The sequence below is a fragment of the Stigmatopora argus genome, chromosome 1 (genome assembly GCF_051989625.1).
Source record: "Stigmatopora argus isolate UIUO_Sarg chromosome 1, RoL_Sarg_1.0, whole genome shotgun sequence".
Lineage (NCBI taxonomy): Eukaryota > Metazoa > Chordata > Actinopteri > Syngnathiformes > Syngnathidae > Stigmatopora > Stigmatopora argus.
Window position 1 is genome coordinate 21,897,853 of NC_135387.1, and position 25,142 is coordinate 21,922,994.

Below are 25,142 nucleotides of genomic sequence, written 5' to 3' on the forward strand. Positions count from 1 at the left end.
AGATAACATCACATTGTGACACTAGCATATCTAAATTTAATCTGTTGTACGAATGGCAAGAGGTGAAATCACAGGTAAACACACTTTATATCATCTAAAAGTATTAGATTTCTCTACCTGCCACTATGTGATATTGGCAAAAAAAATAACTCTCACATCTGATTATTTGAAAAACCGTAGTGTTTTGACCCCAAACAATCCACTTTGACTACATTTAGAGCGAGGCACTTTGTTGATAGCATCGGCTCATAACAGCAGCTTCGTTGATAACCCTTGTTTATGCTCCTACAAGAGATTTCATCCATTATTGTTCCTGCATGTGGACAACTTCTTTTTGTAGTTGGCTGGGTTCCCCGCTTCATCAGCAGGAAGGAAGGGTGTGGAATCGAATCAGAATACAGTAGGTATCTTTGGAATGCTGTGAAATTCAGTCCATCACCATTTCTTATTCATAAGAAGCCGTATTTGGTGTCGTAGCAACTTTGTAGGCAGGGTAAACAAACGACAAATTTTCAACATCTGAATTTCCCAAATATGAGAGATTGTATGTTTTCTGTTAAAATGCTCAAAGGTAATGGATCCCATTTTTACTCAGCAGTGTACTCACTTTTGTTGCTGGCCATCTCAAGTTTTGAGTTTAGAGGTTCAAATCTGGGTTCGGACTGTCTTCTGTGAAATGGGCATGAACTTCCTGTGACACTATTGAAATTAATTTCCAAGAACATAGTACCAGAGCTGGGATGAAGACAAAAAGAGGAACGTGAAAGTTTCTATTTATCCCCCTGCTGCTGCAATCCACTAACGGAGCATACGCGAATTGTATATTGATCATTTTTAAAGGATGGCTACAGACATAATTGTATTCTGGCTGGGATGGTTCAAACATACACGATTGCATTGACGGAGAAACCGTGCTAAACTTCATTGGCATCAACGCTTGCAAACGCCAGGTGAGTGAGTGACAGTCAGCCCGGACATGCCTACAGAATCCTAGCACTGAGAGGACGAGGCATTTTGAAAGCCTTATTCACGCATTGGTTATTTTTTTATTCATTCCAATTTGACAGGGGGTTAAGCACAGTCTTTGTATTTCCAATTTCTTCATTTTAATTTGACCTTAGAGGACCTTTAACATTTCCAAAAGTTTTTGAATGCAACCAAGGTTCCTCAGAAGAAGCCTTCCCTTCCTAATCCTCCTCCATTCCTCCCTCCCTCCCTCCTTCTCGCCCGCCCACACTCGCAAACACACCCACACACACACGCGCACATTCCAGTTTGCAGGCGTTTCTGCTTTGTGAATGAGTGTGCGCGCGCGCGTGTGTATTGTGCGGCGCTCCTCAGTCGCTCAGTCGCGGGCTCAAGAGCACACAGCGAGCAAGCAAGCAAGCAAGCCAGTGGGAACGATGGAATATTTCACAGGACACCGATCGCTTTTAATCATCACCTATGTGCTCATTAACGGCATCCTCGTCACCTTGCAAAGTAAAGAAGGTAAGGCTTGGTTAAAAGTTTGCAGTTTTTTTTCCCCTGGAGTTGAAAGCCACGCGGAGAAAAAGGGAGTTTCGAGCGTCATAACACGCCATATAATAAAACTATATACTTGAGCACTTTAACCGTGGTAGTTATAACTTTATCAACATTAGCCACTTGGTTGTGTAATTGTCATTTTTTTATTTTAAAAGTAACTTTTACTGCGTGAGGACTTCATAAATGAACAGATTTCATATCTTTTTTTTCTTTTTTTACCAATTTCCACAGGTATTGAACCCAAGTGTTTAGTTTTTTTGGTTGGTGCTGTTCTCCTTAACTTCTGTTCATAATAAGCTTTTCAAAGTTTAACAAGTCCAATGCAGGCTACTTCGAATGGTTTGGGGAAATAATTTCTAAATTGAATAAACTGTAAATGTAACTTGCACTAGTTTTTTAGCTCATGAATACAAAACTATGTTAAGAATGTATTAGCCTGTAGCCATCTGTAAAGTCTGTTTAAAACTTATTTTAGAACCAGTTTTTATTTTACAAAAAAAATACAGTTTAAACATTTTGCATTATGCTTCTTTTTGTTTTTTTAACCTTCAGTGTTAATGTTACATATTGTCTGACATTGATAAATATATATTTTTTACCAAGTCCTCCCTTGCGGTTGATAAACAGGTTTACTAAAGTATTGTATTTTATTGTTGTCATTAAGGGGGTGTTTTTTTTCTATTTAAAATGTTTTTTAATCATTTACTTTGTGAATGGAATAACATTTAAAAGCTTTAAAAATCCCTCTGTGGGAAACTAACTAGGACGTGGCTGGCGATGAATATGAGATTGACACCCGTTGAAATGTGCTTGACTTTTTATTGGTGTCTCATCACACAGAGGTGCTTTTGGACATGAAGGCCACGGGTGGCGAGCTGGGCTGGTTGACATGGCCTTTCGAGCAGGGGGAGAAACCCGGGGTGAGTATCGCTTTTGCCTCTGCGCAGCGCCCACACGTTTTACACACTTGGAATTTGCCCGCACGGAGACTTCGCACAGGAAAGGGCCAAGCCTCGCTTGTGTGAAATATTTGACTTGTGTGGCGTGCTTGTGAAAGGTCTCAGCCTTTTTGTGTCTAATGTACCACTTGTTGACTCTGCGTAAGAGAAGGAAGGAGTTGAAGTTGCTGCTGAGCCAGTCTGGGCTCCGCCAAAGCTCAGGCAGGCAGACAGAATAGCAGCTTGCCCTGAACTTGGAATACTTGTGGCTTCTTGTGGTATGGAAGCTCGGGCTGCGCAATTGTATGTTAGCAAGCAATTAACTTTTTAGTACGGCCTCCTTTTTCAGAGAAGAGAGTTCCTTTTGATAGTCCTCCATACTGCTTTTCAAAGTTTCTCAAACAAATGAAAATGGCTCCTTTGTTCCACTAAGGCTGAGTTTATTAAACTAGAGGTGTGTTTGTCCAATTCCATAATGTGGTTTCAGAGTAATTGAGCAGTCCCAATCACTTGAAATAGCCTCGTTTTATGTGCTTAGTATGACTCAGATGTGTGGTCCTTCTGCGTTGAATGCTACTTTTCCGTCACTTTGTATACCAGGGGTGGCCATGCCATTTTATATAGCTACTAGTTTATGTGTACAAACACTGCATACCTAGCCCGCCTTGAAAAGGCCCCGTGGGGCCAGTTGTTCCTTGAGGCCCAAGGCTGTGTTCAAACATGTTGTGGCTTTTCCAGAAATATTTGTGGCAACTTTTAGTATACAGTAAACGTAGTGTCGGAATACGGCCTGGAAATACTTTGGGAGGTTCGACTGCTTTCTCACGCTGTGTTGGTCCAGTAGAGAATTTGTAGCGGAATGAACACTCTATCCATTTTCCCTTGGTCCAGTTATTAGCTACAGTGATGGAAATCTAGTCCAGGTCGAGACTACAGTGATTGAACCCTTGTATGGGATATGCTGTCAGTCTTACTACATTAAGCAGAGGAATCCAATTTGCGCTTCAAATTTAGTTTTTTTTTGTTGCTGTTAAAAGCATAACACGGCATCAGTTATGTTAAATTGCCCAGTTATGGAAACATGTCCAGGCAGCATTTAACAATTTCAAGTGTTCCCAGGTGTCCTAATAACACATATAGGACATGATGTCCAAATACCCAGATTATTAAAAGGGGGCTCTTTGCTTGTGATCGTCCACGCTGACAAAATATGTCTCGGTGTTTCCCGGTATTGAAACAAAAAAAAAGAAAATTATTTTATACGTAGTGTTTACAAGACAACTCATGACAGACTAGTATTTAAGAACAAAATTCCTCCCCCTCACCAATTTACTGTAAAGGAACAGTCACGTTTGGATTCGAAAACTAATGCAAGGTAATCCATGCATCTGTTACAACACAAATCGGAAGCCTTCAACAAGGTATCTGTCAGCCAAGCTTCAACCAGCCAAGTACGGGTGTTGAAATCCAGTGTTGAAGTGATTATTATGTAAATTAGCCCTGTTTTGCAACAGTGTATTCAGGAATAGGCAGACCAAGATAACTTTGTGGCTTAGATTTTCTATTTGAGGGCAAGATTCTCTAGAAACCCAAATATGTTTTTATTCAAGTCTTTTAAAAAATACATTTCTCACATTATGCCCATTAGACCAAAATAAATGTTTGGCTAGTTCAGTATGTAAATCCTATTCAAACGAGAGGAGCAGTCTGAGTAGAATTCTGTCTAAGCAGCCAAAGTCAAAGCATTGCCATATTAGGTAGTCGGGACTCTTTTAATATAAACTACCTTGAAAAAAACGTGTTTAATGGGCTAAGGCACGAGTCTCCAAATCGGTACTCAAAGGTGGTCTTTGTTTTAACTGATCCTGCACAGGCATGCTAACCAATGAGGTTCCTGTAGAAACTAACAGCACCTGACTGCAATCAACTGATTACATTTATAAGATTGGTGAAAACATGTGTGCTCTTGTTTGTTTGTGGAATAGCTTGGGCACCCCTGGGCTAAATCATGATGAAGTTATCGCAAAATTTGTTTAATGATCTCTTTGACCTTTGACCAGTTTACCTCCAAATGTAATGACCTCTTCTGTTTCATATTACTAACAAGTTTAATGATAGTTCCTTTATTTATTCTTGCGTTATATTGAACACAAAACGACAGACATACGAAACCGAATACATAATAATATTAATCAAAAACGTGTATGATCGTGTCGACTGCTTTAATCTCATCTCATTTTTGTCTTTCAGTGGGAAGTGGTCCAACGGACTCTGAACGGCTCTCAGTTCTACACCTACTCGGTCTGCAACGTGGGCGAACGTGAGCAAGACAATTGGCTGCGCACTACCTTTATCCAGCGCCGACCTTCGGCCTCGCGGGTCTTTGTGGAGCTGCAGTTCGTCGTACGTGACTGCAACTCCTTTGACGGTGTGTCAATGACCTGTAAGGAAACCTTCAACCTTTTCACTTCCGAATCGGATGTCGACGTGGGCACCACCTTCCGCAAGGGTCAGTTCAAGAAAGTAGCCACGATCGCTCCAGACGAGATCACCAGCAAGAACGAACTGCGCATTAATACCGAGACTCGGGTGGTGGAGAACCTTTCACGGAAAGGCTTCTACTTGGCTTTTCAAGACATCGGCGCCTGCGTGGCTCTTCTGTCGGTCAGGGTTTACTACAAAACCTGCCCCGCGACAGTGATAAGCCTGGCATCCTTCCCTGAAACAGTGGCCGGTGGCGAGAACCAAGCTCTAAGAGAAGTGAATGGCATATGCGTGGAAAACGCCGTCAGCGAGGAGATACCTCGCGTGTACTGCACCTTGGATGGAGAATGGGTGGTTCCAGTCGGGCAATGCCAGTGTAAAGAGGGCTACGAAAAGGTCAAAGATATGTGTCAAGGTAAGGGTTCCAATGAACACTCCGCATACAGTTGTTTCCTTCTGTGTGGTGTCTCTTCGCACTAACCGTTTGGCTTCGTTGTCTGTTTGGGTTGCGATACTGTCGTTTGCTGCTTATGTTTGTCATGGGCGTTATTATCATTGCTCAGTGGAATTCTCCCCTTGGCTAACGTGCCTCCGCTGCAATGGAAGGAATGCTACATGTCTCGGCATCATCCCTAACCTGGAAGCACAAGCTAGACGTTGACATTGCGAGCACCTTTTATTCTCCAGGGTCAGTGCAAAATGTTCCGCTCTATGCAGAAGCATTGTTAGAATTCCCTTTTGGGTTTTTACACAAAAGTACGCTCATTTCTCACTTTGTTTGTCTTTCATATAGATGAAACCTTTGGATGTGATTGGAGATCGCGAACGTAACAAAAGAAAAAGCTTATGGAAATCAAACACTGCTGCTAAAAAAAACTCTTTATTGTAACTCCAACACTTACTATAAACCTCTAAGTTTAAAACAAAAATCTTAGAAACTATAATGATCATTCATTCATCCACTTTTTACTCACGTGGGTCCCAGTGGTGTGGAGCCTATCCCAGCTAACTATGAACTGTAGGAGGCTAGCCCTGACTTGATGGCCAGCGAATAGCAGGCCAACTATGATCTTAGGTTCCAAAAATATGAAATGCTATTTTAAAATGATTTCAATCATTCTTTGAAAGCATAACCTCCTGTCAAAACTGTGATTTACAATCAAAACATTTGTCTTCAAACCCTAATTTGAAACCACAACCCTCTTTAGACAAAATAACGTTGTCATCCTAATTCAAAAAGCAGACATTGTCTTTAAACCATACCACGGTGGGAATAAGCCAAAACAAATTATCCCCAAAAATAAAGGGCCTGAACTTGTTAATGACATTTCATTGCATTTGGGAAGATTGATATGCCATAAGAGTAAATGCAGCTACAAGCTTTTCACAGACCCTGAAAGTCAGAGTACTAAGAATTAACGACCCTTTACTTAAATCCCAGAAATTGACTTTGTCGGGGCCAAATTTTAGCAAACACAGCTGGCAATTTGGACTGTCAAAACGGGAATTTCTGTTTTTCTCGGTGCAGTAGAAACGCAGATTAAATTTCCTCAATGTCATCGCCCTCAGCTTTAAGGTGTACCATGCGACTGCGTGCATAGACAAGCCTGTTCCGATGACTAACCACCTCATGACTTTCAATCCGTTCATATTGCTCCTTTGGAGTTTGCCGCGGTAAACACACACGCACACACACACACACAGGTATACAATTCGCGGGGGATTATGGTTGTAAATCTTGCGTGCCTGTAATAGATTTGCACTTAGCTTCCCCTCCTGATTGCATAAAAGTGCTGAAGTTTACTGTCAGTGTATCATTTGTGGCTGCAGGGAAAAGCACCAGGTGGGATGATGAGGGAAGGAGGTAGGAATGAGAGCAAAACTTTACAAAAGTGACACAGAGCTTGTGTTTAGGAGAGGGCTGTGATTTTAAAACAGAGATGGGAATGTCAAGGTAGAACAATGAGGCACTGTGTTTCCCCGCTTACCTCCCAAATGCATTCCTGATCCGTTTGTTGAAGAGCAGTCTCCTTCCCAGGCATGCTGGTAGTGCTTGGTGGTGGTGGGGCGGTTGTGGGGGACTTGGGTCAAGACCTCCCATAAAAATGACTAAACACGTCAAATCCAAGATGAAGTCGAATGGGAGCTCAGAGACGCATTAAGGAAGTTGGAGATGAAGGTGAAAAGGTCTGCTTTTGCTCTCCATCAGATCCTCAAACATTTAAAGATGTTGCCTTTTGCTGAATAGGTCATCTTTCTTGGTGGGACTACAATCTCCTTCAATTGACTGTGGAGAATTTAATCACATTCATAAACTCATGTCTGTCAGCCAACTGGTTTGGAATGAAAACACTTGGTTTATTTTGGCTCTTACGATGCATGACAGTCAAGTTACAGATATATCAGAGCTTGACCAAGTGTTTATTAACACTCGCACAAGTATTTACCCTTTTGACTTAGTAGGCCGCCCCTCTTGCCACAATAAATAAAACGGCAACAAATCGGAATTCAAACAAGAATGGCAAGTTTGAAGTAACAACACGGCTTCACTCTAATCCTTTCAGAGCCTTCCGCAAAGTTGGAGGGCTAATTGGCAGTCGGGTAACGAGACAATGGGGCCAATGCGAACGCTTACCGGAGGTTTTCAGCTAAGAAAGGTTGCTAGAACATATGATTGGTCAATAGCTGTTTATGTAGCAGAGTTTCCGAAAGTTGAAGTGCGCAGACTTTTAGTTATTTCACTGACATTAATTTCTTTTGACATTTCTGTGACTTTTTTTCTGCTTGAAATTGCCTGCAGCCTTAACAACATTTGGACCCAAGGACACCTCTCTTGGCATAATGTCCTATTAGAAAAGTAGTTGGAAGAGGTAAACTTGAGTGTATCTTAAGACTCCACTGTACAGCTATTTGCAATGAGATGGTTAGCCAAACTCCCTTTTTCTTCATTTCCTAACCCGTCCTTCGTTACCCATAATCCTTCCCACTCCAATAAAAGCCCTTATCATCTGGGAGACGGTGCAAAAACGGCCTTGGCTGCCAGACTTGGTGCGTATCCCTCTGGGTCCTCCGCTCATCAGCCTTATTACACTTAATCCCAGGTCACGGTTTATCCTCTGGAAAACGCAATGCGAAATATTTGGACTGGCGAGCACAGAATTAGCGTCTTGGACATGCCGGAGCCTTTGTGGAGTTCCAGTAAAGTGATTATTGGTCTCACCAGAGAGTTCCTGTAAACTGGATTTAGTTTCTCCTAATTTTCCATTCTGCTTCTGTCTCCACGTTCATCCTCGGATGACGCAATGACCAGTCGATGACTAAATTTTACTTGTGTGGTGAGTGATGTGAATGGCTAGTAATTGACTTGGGTGTGTTTACGTAACTACTGGTCTTGTGTGCTTTCCCCCCCTTCCTTTTTGTGAAACGTTTACTTCTTCGCACACCCTGACCGCTCCTATTTTCCCTCTGGCAGTGTATTTATTTGAAGAGTCCCATCTTTGTACACTCCTATCTTTCTTTTTCAGTGTTTAATGGAAAGCGCTGGGAGCCAAAAGGTAACAAGTTGGCACACTTACTAAATGTGTTGGTGATTTTGAGAGATTAGAATTTGCAGAACTTGAACATCTCGCTCAAGGGGAGCATTTAGAGTAAATGAATTCAACATATTGAACCATTGTTCTGCGGGAATGATCAGGACTGATCTCCACAAAGCTTTTGCTTGATTTTAAAAGGAATCCAAATGGGATGATTTGCAAAATATGCAAGTTTAAAACCGTTCTATGGGAATGATGTCAAGCAGCTGAGAACTGTAGGCGACTGATTGAAACATTGTCAGGTACACAACCATTTTTGTCGCACATGTGGACACAAATATCTCAGGTGTAGAGGATTGGTTTGAAAGTAATAATGCAACACAAACCACGTCCACATCAGCAACCGTTACCGCCACAATTGACAGAGAAAGCCTCACTCATTTGAAGGCAGGAAAATTGACCTTTATTTTTCTGCTTGTTTAAATGATGTGGTGACTAAGTAAGTTGTGCCCGGCGGGCTAGAAAGTCACGAAATATGAGATGATCAAGGAGCTTTCAAATTGTCATGTTTCAACACGAGAGATGAAAAAAAGATGTCAGGCTCTGTCCACTAACAAACAGGAAATGGATCAATAATTTGATGGCTTTTATGTTTCTTTTCTCCATAAATTATATCCTTAATGTAGCTCTTGCGTGACTAAAAAAACGAGGTGTATTGGCTTGCTCGACATTGCAGAGGAATGAGTGTTAATGATAGGCTATTAATGCGCAGCTGTTGAACTAAACTAAAAAGATATTTTTCAATCAATCAACCTAAATGTATTAGTAACCAATCAGTAGATTGAAGAAAAAAAAGATAACATTGTCAATACTGGCTCTGCAAGGACATAATCTAATTGGCTAAAATAATTCAAGCAACCTGCACATGGTCTTGGTCAGATTATATTGATTTTGCAGTTGAGATCTGATTGACCAAATGGAATGAATTATATCTTTACATAGAGAGAATATTACAGTGTATTTTTTAATGTTCTAAAAGTAAGTAGGAGTAGGTTTATTGATGCCCACTCAAGTCTAAAGCAAAAACAAAAAACACAAAAATGAGCTATTTTAAATATAATATAGATGACTGTTGACAAAAAAGGAAGGTACATTATATTATATGAAATATGTTATATTTTATATGAGTGTACTTAATTTCTGGTGTAGTGTTAACAGTCTACTATAAAACCAGCAGAAGCATTGCACAATGTAAACCTTCAAAAAAGCAGCAGTATTTAGCACATAGTCTGATGGTGTGTGGGAAAAGTGTTTTTTTTTTCTAATCGGTTCTGGGGTCTCTATAGTCTGTGTCGGATTGAAAAGTGGGTTGTGGATGTGTTCCGTTCCGTCTGATCTTTTCTAATTTGAGGTTTCACAAGCTTTGCTTGGCTTGCACATTTTTGTTAAAGAAACAAGCATATTTCGTGAAATGTATTGATGTGGTTTCCCCAGTACAAATTGTTGTTGGCCCTGTGCTTTTCCGAATGTTATGCATATGGATGTGTGTGCTGGTGGAGGCGGGGAGGGGGACATATCGATGCAAAGAGCATTGTGTTGTTCTTCTGCTTTGCGAGGTGACCTCAGCACTTTCCTGCCTAGCGTGTCATTCATCTCCTCATCCGACAACAGCCAGCCACCCGCCATTGCCAACAGGACGAGCGGAAACCGGAGGCCACCTAATCCTTGGTTGACTCCCCAAATGGTTTGGCTCAGGGCTTTCTATTGTAGCTGGCCACACTCAGCCAACTCTATTGAATTTGACTGCTGCATTTCACTTGGAAGTTAAGCGTTCTGTTGTGTTTAATACCTGGCTGTCTGCGTGTTCACTTGCCCAATTGAGCAGGACACACAAGGTGATCCTTCACTGCCAGAGCCTCCCAGTTAAACTGGATTGGACATCTTTTGTCATCAATGGCACTGAAACATGAGCATGAAATTCCAGCCCTCCCACCTCAAATGAATTTGATGTCTTAGGCTACTGTACTACTGTACTTGTGCTAAGTACGCACATACTTCTTGTCTTTCTTTTCAGTACTTTTAGCCTCTCTGTCTACAGTATCTGTCTGTTGAATGTTTATGTCATGCAATATTGCTGAAGTTTATTCCAGCTATCTTGTGTGGATATTTGCTAACGTCAACTACTACTTTATCAAAGTCCTCTCGTATCCTCATACCAAGCTTTGACTGTATGTTTATAGTCTATTTGGTTATTTTGCGCAGACTTCCTCGACTTAACTGCATTATTATGTGTGATTAACAACGGCAATTGATTTTTGGGCCTTTACAGTGAAATTTCCACCCCTCTCAAAGAGCTAGCTTTAGGCTGGATCAAGTCCTCCCTTTTATTCCTCAGCCCCCTTCAAAGAAGCGGCTTAACTTTTGGAACATGTCTTTTCACTTGGTGCATCCAGCCTCCCCCTGTTGCCGGTGGTCCGAGAGGTGAACGGGGATAAGAGAATGGATTGTGTTTGTTAACGGCCACATGAAAGCCTGAGTGCAATTGTCAAACAGATGTAATACCCTTACAGCTGCTAATCCTTTTGGCTAATGACCAACCCCCGTTCATGCGCCATACTTCCATCGTCCACTACCTAGCACCTTCTCCCACCTCATGAAACCTCCCCCAACAGAGACCCCCATTGTTCTGCCCCCCCATAGCAGCCAAAACGCTAATGACATGTTGTCACCCTGCATTCGTGCAAAATGACATGACATGCTGCCGTGATAGATTCAAGTAGCTCAGGAACTGAAAGAGAAGTTGAGGATAATGATTTACACATTTCTTTGAATTCATCCAGTCAATGTGTTTTTGTGTTCCTTGGCCATACTTCTGGCAGTTCCTCACTGCGAACATGAGTTTGTTTTTACTTGGCCGGCGAGTCTCTGAAAGCCACGCACACTTTAACCCGCTGGTGCCCTCAGGCACACATGACCTTACTGCCAAACTCCATCACGGGGCCCCCCTTCCACTTATGCCTCAGGTCTTGGGGGCAATTTCCCTTGTCAAGCCTCCATGTTAGCCATTCATCCATCTATCCGAGCACGCATTCATCACTGTCACCATCTCATCCATCTTAACTTGTGCAGACGCAACGGGAGGGGCTGGTTGTGGCTCCAGCTCCTGGACCAGGGGGCTTCTAAAATGTAACAGGCCCCTTGCACTCAGCCTCTATAAACAAACAGAGCGACTGGAGGATGGCGGGGCCTCTCAGATGACAAACAGCGCTTCACTTTGGAGCAGTGAGGAGGGAAATTGGGTGCCTTAAGTTCATCAGATGCTTGGACTCAAAAGGGTTTTTGTACTCGGTCATATCAACAGTATTTGTTTAGGTTTTGACCCTCCCCCATCTGCACACTTTTCTCAATGTTGCTTCTTCTCTTGGTCATGCTTGCTATGTTTTCTTTCTTTCAATGAACGCTTGAGGAAGGAAGGAAGCGCTGCGTCAGTCTCACGCTTCCTGCTTCCTGCCATGTCCCGAAACAATCCGCTTTCTACGTGAACTTACAGAGTTTCCTGGCAATGTTTTCGAAGAATCTTCTTGGCAAATAACTCAACAGTCATCTGCTCAAACTTAAAAACCGATTGAAATTAAAAACTGATTTCTGAGGCTGCCTATAAATATTCTCGTTCTCATTGCTCTGTGGGCATTGACTCAATCGCACATCCAGATAAATCCATTCATGCCCAGAGAATTTAATTGAGGTAATGCTAGTGCAACTGTTGTACTTGTGATGTCCCGATGGGGTAATGTCAATGGAGTTTGGTACTTGTAGCTTCCGGGAGAACATGCAAACTCCACACAGTGAGGACCGACCTGGAATCATTTTGCGGACGCATATATGGTTCTCCCACAAAGTTAGCAATGTTTTCCTTTATGTTGAAATTACAGGGTAACTTAAAATGCCCCTTCAAGCTTCAACGGTAATATGATTTTTTCCCTGTTTGGACTGTCACTTCCTTCTTCAATTGGTGTTTAGAACAAAGCTCTTCATTATGCTGTCCGCATTTTGACCTCAAAAGGCAACATCAAAAACAGTTCCTTACTGTTGCGTGTTTTCCAACAAAATATTTAGTGGCATCAGCAGATTGCAACAGATATTCCAAACTTTTGCAAAAACTCCCCAACCAGTTTAGAAATGGATGCAACACAGAAAAAAACAATACTCTCCCTGATCGATTAACATGATGCAGATGAAAAAGTCAATAGCTTTTTCTTCTCAACGGAAAATGGAACTTAAAGTGTAGCAATGTGCCTTGCTTTGGCAGGGACCTCCTGTTGTGTGGCGCCCACTGGAATGCATCTTGATGTGACTGTAGGGTTAAGCAAGATGCTTTGCAGACAGAGAATTCAGCCTGCCTTTTTTTACTTGCCATGTGGCATTTGGGCAACTCCCATCTGCAAGGCTTTTTTTCTCTTAGCACTTGAATGGCGTGGCATTCTCATCGCCTGCTGCTTGCCGATGAATAGCAATGTTAATGGCTTAGCTGGAGAGAGGGGAGGAAGGAATTTGGGGATTACGAGTGAGGAGAGGTAGTGCTATGAATGTGAGTTGTGGGCAGCAGCTGCTTCCCGTTCTCTGTTCTAGAATCAGGTCCGTCCTCTGTCTTTTTGCCCTTTCGTCAAGATCCTCTGCGCCTTACCTCGGCACCTCTTTTGGCCCAGTTAATAAGTAGCAAAGCAGCTGGCTGAGGCAAACAGGGGCTTCTGTCTTAATAGCAGGCTTGAGTGACATGTGTGCGCATTCTTTTTCATGCAAACTAGTTGTCTTTGTTACGTTATCTGCTCTTCAAGTTAATGTACACCTCTTCACAGGAGCTCCTTTGCTTTTTGTCGAGGAAATAATCCCAGTGATATAATACAGTATTCCGTGTTTGGTGTCTGTCTGATATTGCGTTTTTTTATCAATCTGATTTACTTGTTTCTTTTTTTTGGTCTTTTTAGTTGTTTCAATGCATTATTGAGAAACACAGTTGTCAACTCATCGAGTTGTCATTTAGAGCTACAGTGGGCCCCAACCGCAATTGCGCCATTACTGAAGACCAAACCGATCTTTCAGTATATTGTTTTAGCCAAAAGCTTGTATGTCCTTCACGTTCATTTCTAGTCTCATGCCATCTGTCCGGGACTATTTCAACATGCAGAGGAGGCAACATGCTTAAAATCTAACTTGCGCTTAAATAGAAATTCAGTCCCAATTCACTCCAACAGGTGATTGGCAGCAGACATAATCCACCCTCTGATGTCAGATATTACCCATACGTACGTGTGTTTGCTTGCATGTTCTGTTTGCGTTAACGTGCCGTGGTGTGAAGGCACGAGCAACAGCCACCATTGCCACCGCCGGCGGAATGCTCTTGGCCAAAAGAGGGCCTCTCATTTTCACTCTTTTATGGAGCACTCTCTGGGACATTTCACACCGTATTAAGTTCATATTTCAGCATGCCGACCCACCGCGGGGCGCGCTACCTGCAGTTCTATCCACTAACACTGGATGTGTGAAATCAAGTGTCACTTTATCTGGGCTGTAAGTTTTCAAAGCATGCATGTGGTGTGAGGGGGAAAGAATGTGCTACAATGTTGAGTGTCCTTCACTCATGTTCATTAAAATCAAATTAAAAAAATAACTTTTTCCTCATTAGGGTCGCGGGGGTGCTCGAGCCTATCCCAGCTGACTTTGGGCCAGGGGGGGTGGACAACCATGCACTCTCACACCAATAGCTAGGGGCAATTTAGAGTGTCCATGCATGTTTCTGGAATGTGGGAGGCAAACCACACAAGCTTGGGGAAAACATGCAAACTCCACACAGGTGGACTGACCTGGATTTGAACCCAGGACCCCAGAGCTGTGAGGCCGACGCTCTAACCACTCTCGTCACCGAGCCACCCAATATTAACTTTTTTGTTCTGAATAATCAGTTTTCATATTTCAGCATATTCTTTTAGTTTTTAGTCATTAAACTCTGTTGCTATTAAAGACTAGTGAGAATCAAGATATTTCTATTTTAGTCCATAATGAAGCTATTCGGTGGGGTAAATTTCACAAAAGCATCTGGCAAAGGTGAAGCTTTTTCTTACATGGCATCACTTTGAAATAGTAATCGATACCGCCACCACATCTCAAATAGATTAGTACTGTGAATATATTTACTTTGCAGTCAGTCAGTTCCCTCTCAAACGTCTCTAAAATATTTGGAAAGCTTTTTGCTCGCCCTAACTGGAGCACATAAGAGGGAGCATACAACAACTGGCCTTTCCACCATTCACTCCCTGTGTCTATGCAAATACAGATATATACATGATAATGTGATGACTTTTACTGTATTCCAGTAGGTATTTTCCACAAAGAAATCTACCATGTACTATCGAAAAGTAGTAGTAGATGCATTCATTAAAACTTTTTTTTAAATTGGGCCATGGCAGAGTTGGACGTCCAGTGAAAATGAGGTTGAATAAAGACTGAAACAAAATGGTGTAATCTATAAAAAAAAAATTAAAAGAAGATTCTCGGCCTTCTCAAACGGAATTGAACATTTGTGTGTGTGTGTGTGTGTGTGTGTGTGTGTGTGTGTGTGTAGGTTTCAAAGGGATTATCTGTGTTTATAGTTAAGCATGGCTGGAACTTGTATCCTCACACGGTACTCGTCTTCTTACCTTGGAATGTAGGATGACTGGTTGTGTTCGTATTAACAGAGGCAGCAGTTTTCTATGTGAAAGAAGCAAAGAGTATCGGTGGCAGGTTGTAAGGATGGTCTGAGTTGTAATGACTTGGGTCAACACTGAACACAGCCTGTTTTCCTTCTCATATCTCTGTCACCTTTAGCCTTTGCCTAATAACACACCCACTGAAGCTTGCCGTCTCACTCACAGGAAGTAAAAGGTTCAGGTCACTCACTGAATCTTTAAGAAGGCTGGAATGGCTGATTCCATGCCACATGTGAAGTTTGCCTCAAGTCACACTTGCAAACGTCTTTTTTTCTTCTACGCAGAATGTCAGCCTGGCTTCTTCAAAGCAGAAGCTTCCGGTGAGAAGTGTCAGCCATGTCCTGCCAACACCCAGGGGCCGGGCTCCGGGGCTTTGTTCTGCTCTTGTATGGATAGCTTCTATCGGGCCCCCGGCGACCCCTCCACTGGACCCTGCTCAGGTGGTGACACGCCTTCATCTCTTTTTCAACACCAGCTTTCCTATGACTTCTCCATCATAAATGAAATCACTTTTCTTCCACAGCAATTCAATCAAGCATGGCTTTTTCTGACAGGACAGATTTCAAATGTTATTTTTCCTTGGTAGGAAGCTATATCAGCCAGAAAAAAAGCAAAAGAACTTAATAGTTTAGTATATTTATTTTTTGTAATTCATCTTAGTTTTGGTTTAAACATGTAATAAGTAAACCAAAAAAGTCGGAAAGGGAAAATGTGCGATTTTCGTCTCGTGTTTAACTTCAGAAAAAGGATCGAGGATATCACTAGCAAATTTCAGCAAGAGAAATTGTGGTTGTTTTTTGTTATATTGTTTTGGCTAATTTGTCATTCATAGCAAGAATCAAAACAAGAGCAATTTGTACTTAGCTGACCTTGACACCGAGCAGGAAATGAAGAAAATAATTGCCAATCTGCAGGTCACAAGCTCAAGCAAATGACCATGAGGGATAATAACTTTTTTTGCTCTTGTACCATTATTTTTAGAGAGTAAGCACACTAGTCCCTTAAAACATGATTTACAAGGAGATTGTAACAACTTCTCAGTAATAGTTTGGAGGAGAGTTGAGAAGATAACGTAATCTGTGAACACGGTTTTATTGTCTGTCTACACGTGTGGCAACACCATTTTGTTTAAATACATTTTTTTAAAGGATGATATCATTAAAGTTTTTTTTTAATGAATGAATTTGCAGGGTGACAGCTCCCAACTCAGAGATATTTTTATATTGGCTCATTTGTATCTCAGCTCACCACTGTTGTACATAGCGGGCACTGAGAATTGTTCATTTTACTATTTTCCAGGGGCCGCTAAAAACCAAATAGCCCCCAGGCTGCAGTTAACACACCTTGATGTCTAACATCCATATTCTTATTCATGCTATGCCCAGGGCTGCCTTCTGCTCCCAAAGACTTCATGGCGACCACCACACAACTATCCCCCGGGAAACTCCTCCTATCCTGGAGTCCACCAGATGACAGCGGAGGTCGGATGGACTTGACGTACAGTGTGGAATGCCAGCGCTGTGAGGGCTCTTCCTGTCAGCCCTGCGGCGACAAAATCCACTACGACCCGTCAAGCATTGGCCTGACAGACACAAAAGTGTCCGTGAGCGAGCTGGATACTGACCTCAACTATACCTTCACTGTGGAGGCTCACAGTGGTGTGTCAATGTTCGCCAATCAGGCAATTCCATCCACGAGTGCCTTGACTACATCTCTGCACTACACAGGTGACTTGTAATTGGTCTCTTTCTTTAACAAGAGCATGTATTAGCATTCTAGCTGGAAAGAATAATCTGAATAAGATGCCTTTTTCTTTTTAGATCCACCAAAGATCACTGCTATTCGAATGGTGGAGAGAACGGCCACCAAACTGTCCATCTCGTGGGACGTGTCCCCACGGCCACGCTTCCAACCTCGGCCATTCCGATACAAACTTACCTATCGCAAAAAGGTACTTTTCTGTTGAAATATCAAACAACTTAACAAACAACACTTATCAAAATGTATCTTTTCTATGGGAAAAAAAGCGAACTAAAGGGACATTTAAAAATGCGTTAAATATTTTTAACGATCACCACAGATCGTTATGTTGAATAGAGACCATAAAATTGCACAGTTCTGAAAGAAAAATAGTTATTTCCTTTATTGTGACTAGATTTGCAAAGTAATGGGAAATATTCCAGAAACATTCCATGGGTACTTAACCAGAAGAATGTTGGAAATATACTGTGTACATTGGACACTTTACATGAGGATTGATGACAATGACTATAAATCAACTGGAACTTTGAAATAATTTATACCTAACATGTGTAAATACTATAATTATTTTATCCCATGTATTAAACAATTTCAGCGTTTGACATATCGGTGAAGAGTACAAACACTAAAAAACAAAAGAATAAGCAATTTTCTTTGTCTTTATAGTTCTAGAAATAAGTACATTTATTGAGAAATGAAAATGTTGTGACTGTCTTATTGGGTAAATTCCCTTTTGACTGTTTCTAAATTTATAATCTTTCTCTTGGAAAGTGTCCATCTCACAACGGCGTGGAAGGCTTACGTGTTAATTCCCTGCTTTCTTAGGATGACAACCTAGATGTCACCACCTACACGGTCCTGAACCTGGAAAAGAGTTCTGTTCAGATCAACGATCTGGCCCCTGGCACGGCCTACCTGTTCAGGGTGCAGGCCCTCAGCAGCGATGGTAGTCCTGGAGGCTCCAGTGTGGAGGAACAATTTGAAACCTCATCTGCAGGTAAACAGAACGATTTGTGCCACTTTTGTTGGATATTTTGGAACTATCCTACTTTAATTCATCCATTATTTGTTTTTTTTCCCAGAACCTCTGACTCAAAGCAACCCTGCGCTCCTTTTTGGCGTGCCAGTCGCTTGCGCTGCCGTATTGTTCATAGTGGTCGTGGTCGTCTTCCTACGCAGGCGGTAAGTAGGCACTCTTCTTCCATCTCTTCCTCTACAGAGCCTCCAAATGACCTTTGCATTCAGTCGGTGTTCACCTTGTCTTTTCTTTCTTCCTTTTGTCACGTCCCGGATTTCAATGCATCCTAAGCCTTAAGGGAACAAAATGAAAGTGTTGCATGTCCATCGGTTGGATAGTTTGAAAGGAAACGTGTCCAGAGTGCTACATTGCTGGTCACAAAAGGGTTAGGCCTCTTGGTATGAAGTGCTTCTCTGTCTTGTAAAGTTGAGTAGATCAGTTCGTGGAGGACTCTGAAGATTGTCCTCGTCTGCTTCTTTAAATCGTCTTGGCAAACAAAGAACATCATTAGTTTTTATCAAAGACATCCTTTGACAATAGATCTCTGCGGCTTTGATATTAGGCAGGCTTTTATAGGAGGAACTTGGACATGCACCCCCGCCCACCTGATTAGATCTTAGAATTTTAGATCAGTGACTTTGATGTCTCATCTAAAATTCAAAAGGAATTAAAACTTTTGAATGTTTTTATTAGTATTTCAACACCCATATAGTAGCCCTTTGTCTTTGCACAGGTTCCAAGCATTTATTTTCAAAGATATATTGTCTATTTGGAAGCAAACGTTTGCCTTTTTTTCTTTTCAGGGTCCTTATTTTATAGGCGGTAAATAAAATTGTTGTGTTTTTATTCAGGAAAAGAAACTCTCATACCAGACAAGGACCAGAAGACGCCTACTTCTCTAGCTCAGGTTCCTACATGACTGACTTTAAAAACAAACTAAATTTATCTGATGAGTGGGCGAACATGAATCCATGATTGTTTTCTGACCCACGTAGAGCAACTAAAGCCGCTGAAGACCTATGTGGACCCGCACACCTACGAGGACCCCAACACAGCTGTCCTGAAGTTTGCCACTGAAATCCACCCCAACCACATCAGCAAACAGAAAGTGATTGGAGCCGGTGAGTGATAGCCTGCCAGCTTGCTGAGAGATGTTGCAATCCCAAGCGGGGGTGTTTATACAGTACATTTTCCACATTAAACGCGTCGAGTGACAGCGGCTTAGCTCTTAGTAAGATGAACAGCGACATGGCTTGTTGTGGCAACTGTAGACCGAGTTGTGATACGTCAGCACCTTCTTTTAACTCCCACGCATAAGATGTTTATTCAAGTCAGACCTCTTTTTTCTGCAATTTTCACCCCCACCCCATTTCCCACAACTGTACCTGCTCCCTGTCTTTCTTCTCACGTGACAGCTGATTCCCATAGCCCTACACCACAGGCCATCTGCCACTTAAGCAACACCCAACCTGAGCATACTTCTGCGAGAGCCTCAGGCCAAACGACCTGATGCACTTTTGTTTTCTCCCTGTTTCACACAAAGGAATGCCAAGCAGGCAAAGCTAAAAAGACTTCCGCCACACATGATCTGACATTGTCAGTAGTGAATGATCACTGCCAGCGCACCTGCTTTAAAAAGAATACCTAAGATGTCTATTAACTGATTAGTTGCCATTGACCGTGATAGATGAACCAGAATTTCTCGGAAAATGAAAGGATGTCTAAATCACATTTTTTTGCATGTAAGTTTGAGTCAACAGATTTTGAGGATCCTTTTTGGACAGCTCGGAAATAGAGATTAAACAATCGCTGCTAGTCGTCCCGGTCAAAATGAATTGGACATCCATTGCCTTGAAAGGCAGCCATGATTTTTTTCATTTAAAAGAATATATGTAAAGTTTAAATCCCAATTGTAATTCACTGAAAATGATGTAATCGAGCCCAATTTCAAGTCACCTGATTGGATCGGGGGACACTTATGAACATGTTAAACACTGCAACTGAGGCTACAAGTCGACAACCTTCCCACGCGCGTTAATGTAAACAATTGCTATTGTGTCTTCCAGGAGAGTTTGGTGAGGTGTATCGTGGTATTCTGAAGGTGCCAAGCAGGAAGGAAGTGGCCGTGGCTGTCAAAACTCTGAAGCCGGGCTACTCAGAGAGGCAGAGGCAGGACTTTCTGGGCGAGGCATCCATCATGGGCCAGTTCTCCCACCAGAATATCATCCGCCTGGAGGGGGTGGTCACCAAATGTATGGACTTGATATTTGAAGAAGTGTGGACACAGTTTGCTCATATGTTCTACCTTTCTTTTTCTGCAGTCAAACACGCCATGATTGTGACAGAATACATGGAGAACGGAGCACTGGACAGGTACCTCAGGGTGAGTTCATATTAATTCAACTTGTTCAAATATTTGGACAAATCCAACAAATACGTGTGTCTTACGATTAGGACCGCGACGGAGAGATTTCCTCCTTCCAGCTGGTGGGCATGCTGCGTGGCATCGCCGCGGGCATGAAGTACCTCTCTGATATGAGCTACGTCCACCGCGACCTGGCCGCTCGGAACATTCTGGTCAACACCAATCTTGAGTGTAAAGTGTCTGACTTTGGCTTATCGCGAGTGCTGGAAGACGACCCCGAGGGGACCTACACCACAAGTGTGAGTAAACCGATGCCAAATAGCTTCATTTTGTTAGAATAAATGCACAATTGCATGAGTTTGGTCTCTTTTCATTCAACAGGGAGGAAAGATCCCTATTCGCTGGACAGCTCCGGAGGCAATCGCCTACAGGAAGTTCACATCAGCGAGCGACGTGTGGAGTTTCGGTATTGTTATGTGGGAGGTGATGGCGTTTGGAGAAAGGCCCTACTGGGACATGAGTAATCACGAGGTGAGCTTTTAGTATGAGCTTGGCAATTTGCGCCACTGGCACAGGCCGCTGGGAGGCATCGTCAGAAATTCCGTTAAATTGTTTTCAGGTAATGAAGGCGATCAACGAGGCTTTCAGGTTGCCGGCACCTATGGACTGCCCTTCGGCCGTTTACCAGCTGATGCTTCAGTGCTGGCTCCAGGACCGTTCCAAGAGGCCCCGTTTCGGGGACATCGTCAGCCTTCTGGACAAACTTCTGCGGAGTCCAGAATCACTCAAGGCCATTGCTGACTTTGACCCACGGTAACTTTTATTCATATTGGATTTGAAGATCTTGAAGTATTTTATTTGTGTTTTCGTCCGCATGGTATTAAACTCAAAAATTATTATTCCACGTGTACATAAGAGCTTATGCCATATTCATTTTGGGATGAACTTTTAGGCCTACAAGGACTGCAACTATTTCTACTTTACTTGTAAGCTATGATTGCTTGGTGTGAAGAATTAGTGAATCATTGATTTAATTTTAAACCTATCAAGGGACAAAATTGTACATTAGGTTTTTTTTCCCAGAAGCAACAATTCATTGTAGAGAGACACAAACTCTATTAGAAAGTCTTTATTGTGTGTGAAAGGGTGTACGAGGGAAAGTTTTTTTCTTCTGTTGTGACAATGAGGAAAAAGCTGTCCCTGTCATATTTCAGATATAACTTTTTTCCTTGACTGCTCCAACTGGTTTCCCTCACAATGTGTCTCACGTACTATTTTTAAAACCTTTTATTAGTGACTATTTTTACTACTAATTTAAAAAACAAGCCTTGCCTTCCACATATAGGTCAACACCAAATTTTGGCAACAAATTTCTATCTTGAGCATTTTAATAAAACCAATCTCTTGTTTATCATTATAATGAAAGGATACGTGCTCATTGTTCTCCTGCAGCGTATCCATCCGTCTTCCCAGCTTCAGCGGCTCAGACGGCTCGCCCTTCAGGTCGGTGCCCGAGTGGCTGGAGTCCATAAAGATGAGCCAGTACAGCGACAACTTCAGCTGTGCCGGCGTCGTCACCATGGACCAGGTCATGCAGATGAAGAACGAGTAAGTGGGATGCTCGCTCACATTTACTGGTGCCACGTGTTGGTTTGATGTGATTGAATTTTGGTCTCGCTCGATAAATTCTATTGCTCAAGCGTGTTTGTAGTCCCAGCGGGGCACGTGTTCCCGACTACGTCCAAATCGTTTGGAGAATTTGCAGAATCGTTGGTGCTGGCGCCAATATCATCTCCGACCTCAGTCAGCACTTGTCAAATCCTTGTGATGGAAAAAGTACGAAGAAAGATGTGGCTTTTTTTTTTGAGGTCACGCCACTTCTTGCTTTTCTCATCCCATCAGCCCTCCCTCTGCCCGCACGATTTGCCCCGAGCGGCGCTTTTGCAAAGCCTCAAAAAGTCACTTTTGGCTGTTGAGGGCAAAATGCTCCTTGTGGCTTTTTTCTTTCTAAAATGAAGGGAACATTGTTGAAAAAAGAGAAGGTGCAATCGTAGCTTCAGTAAATCTTATCTGCTCACATGTATGGGAGCACTTAGAAGGCGGCAATTGAGTGAAATTGCCCAAACGTTTGGAGAAAAGGCTTAGTCGAGCACATCAGATCTGCTTGTTTGGGACAATAATGTAGGCCAGAGCTCTTTCCAAGTGGGCGAGCAGCCAAAAGGAAGCCACAAGGGCCATCTTCCCTGGCTGCCGTATGGCATTCACATCTTAACTGCTCCGCGATTTGCGGAGATTGGGGAACAGATGACAAACTCCTTTGAAGTGTTTGTCGCGGCAAATGGTGCGACGGCGCGGCCCCATCTGCAAACACTCTAAAGGCGAGCGGCAGCCAATTGAATCATTGTTAAATCATTAAAGCCGTTAATGAAGGCTTTGGCCAAAAGTGTTGTCCTTTCATGTTGTTACGTTCAACTCGGTCCACATGAAGGGAGTGGAAGCGGCCGTTTAATGGTTTCAAGGCACGGGAGCGTGAAAAGCGCTGGCAGGTGGCCAGAGTGGAAACGCTCACCGATTCTCGTGTCTCTCTCTTTCCTGTCTTGCAGGGACATTAAGAAGATCGGAGTGAGGCTTCCCGGACATTTGAAAAGAATCGCCTATAGCATTTTGGGTTTGAAAGACCAGACTAGCACCTTGAGCGTCTTCGCTGTGTGACGGGCCGTCACAAAGGGACTTGAAATCAAGCACTGAAGCGAGCAGATAACCCTTTGGACTCGCAAAATGAGCTGGAGCGCTACCGTGGGGACGGCACAATTGAAAAAAAACCTAAAAAATACTTCCTGTACTTCACTTTTTCACACACAAGTACTCATTCCTGTTTAAAAAAAGAAACATCACTCGTGGGAATGATTTCACATGTGCGTTCAGGGTGAATCAAAAGCAGAAGGTGTGGCAACGTGGGTGGAAAGAAAGAAAAAAAGAGAGGAATCCATCTTTCACTTCCTGTTTAACCAGTGAGGACGCTTGAAAGGTGGCCCAAAATTTAAGCTATAATCTTGTGCGCAAAAGTGAGGCTTACGTGTGAGGTACTCTGTAAATAATTCACTTTTTTTGTATTTGGGAGTTTCCAAACCACTGGGATTAAAGAATTTCTAATGTAGCACTTCCTTTGAAAATATTGCGGTTTTGGTTTGCCTAGAAAGGACGGGAAAATGTCGTCTTAGGCTTTTTACTTTTAAAGAAGAAAATAAAAGAAAAGCGAGGGCGCAAACGAAAAGGCACTCTATCTGATCTGCCGGTAATGAAGATGGAGAGCGCGGGTTTTGCCAGGACTCGTAAAAAGAGATGTCATGAGGATGAGTTTTGTCGTCGTGGAGATTATTTCATACTAAATAGTAGTTTCCATGTCTGGACTATTTTTGTAAGCTACACACCGATTCTCTTGTGCTATTCTGGATGCCACGGGGAACAAATGCTTTGACAATGAAGTGTAGTATTTGTTTTTTTTTTTAATTTGTTTTTAATTGATGACTGCAAATTGTTGTGTTACTGATGTAAACCGTTCTTGACTTGAATTTTTCAAATGATCCTATTGTAGATTGTAGGTCTAGCTTTGGAAAAGGGATGTTTTTTTGTGTGTGTTCCGTTTTATACAGTGTCACTTAACGGATTCTTTTGTACATTTTCCACTTTTTCTATCCAAAGCCATTAGCTGCCTTTCCAAAAATGATCCTTCATCAGTGGTTAATGCCTTCATATTTTGCTTTTAAAGTGTATTTAATTGTATATTTATTTTTGACTTTTTATTTATTCTTCCTGATAAAACACTGAGCTTGGATTAGAATTAAAGGTGGCTCTGTCATTCAAAAAAGGAGAAAAGAAAAGTGTCCCTTTCAATACTGAAATATTCAAAATTGAGTTTGCTTTCATGCGTTTGTGGAGCAATAAAGTCTTAAATCCTGCCAGATTGATGACATACAATGCTGTCAAGCTTTGTGTGTGTGTTTTTATAATATATCCTGTATAATCAACACTTGTGTAGTTAAACAATATGAACATAGATACTGTGGTTTGACCTGCACAACTGTGTGTGCTTTGGAAAAATAACAACAGGCACAAACTGAGATTTTACCCAAAAAGATATTTTATAATTTTGACTGCAAATGTATACAACTGTACTGTATTATTCCAAGAGTATCATAGTCATACTCTACTTAGTATTTGTTTAGAATATTTAGATATGTGAGACGGAATAAATATTGGAAGTTACGCAGAGGTACTACAGTTGAAAATGAGAAAATATTCAAACTAAAAGCAGGTTACGAAGGTTCAATGGGAACATTTTGTCTCAGCATACGAAAGAAATTCAAGTTAGAAAATGCAAAATGTAAAAAAAAAAATCAACCTTTCCTCCGAAACGTCAATACACAATATAACTTCTTGTATTTTATTTTAAAATTAGTGCGATAGAATTGCATTTCAATTGGCTATCTCCTAACTCGCCACAAAACTCTAGTGCATGTGTCAAAGTGGCAGCCCGGGGGCCAAATCAGTCCCGCTGCATCATTTTGTGTATCCCGGGAAAGTAAATCATGAGTGCCGACTTTCTGTTTTAGGATCAAATTAAAATGAAGAGTATAGATGTATATTAAATTTCCTGATTTTCCTCTTTTTGAATCAATAATTGTAATTTTTTAATCTTTTTTTTTGTGTTTTTAGTTTAAAAATCATTTTGTAAAATCGAAAAATATATTTAAAAAAAGCTAAAATAAA

At 41.9% G+C, this 25,142-nt stretch overlaps 1 protein-coding gene across 2 annotated transcripts; it reads left to right on the forward strand.

The window, feature by feature from the left end:
- Positions 1–1,295: 1,295 nt before the first annotated feature.
- On the forward strand, positions 1,296–24,355 carry epha2b (eph receptor A2 b). 2 transcript variants are annotated; one of them, XM_077608446.1, is made up of 17 exons: positions 1,389–1,491; positions 2,368–2,447; positions 4,716–5,364; positions 15,513–15,668; positions 16,614–16,955; positions 17,049–17,179; positions 17,815–17,986; positions 18,072–18,171; positions 18,859–18,914; positions 19,003–19,128; positions 20,074–20,259; positions 20,329–20,390; positions 20,462–20,671; positions 20,754–20,903; positions 20,992–21,185; positions 21,825–21,980; positions 22,976–24,355. In XM_077608446.1, exons 1-17 carry the CDS (start codon positions 1,404–1,406, stop codon positions 23,082–23,084), a joined length of 2,967 nt encoding a protein of 988 aa, XP_077464572.1. In that variant the 5' UTR covers positions 1,389–1,403; the 3' UTR covers positions 23,085–24,355. The 2 variants fall into 2 exon arrangements, with proteins under 2 accessions (XP_077464571.1, XP_077464572.1); XM_077608445.1 differs by having other exon boundaries at positions 1,296–1,491; positions 20,074–20,390.
- Positions 24,356–25,142: the final 787 nt, after the last annotated feature.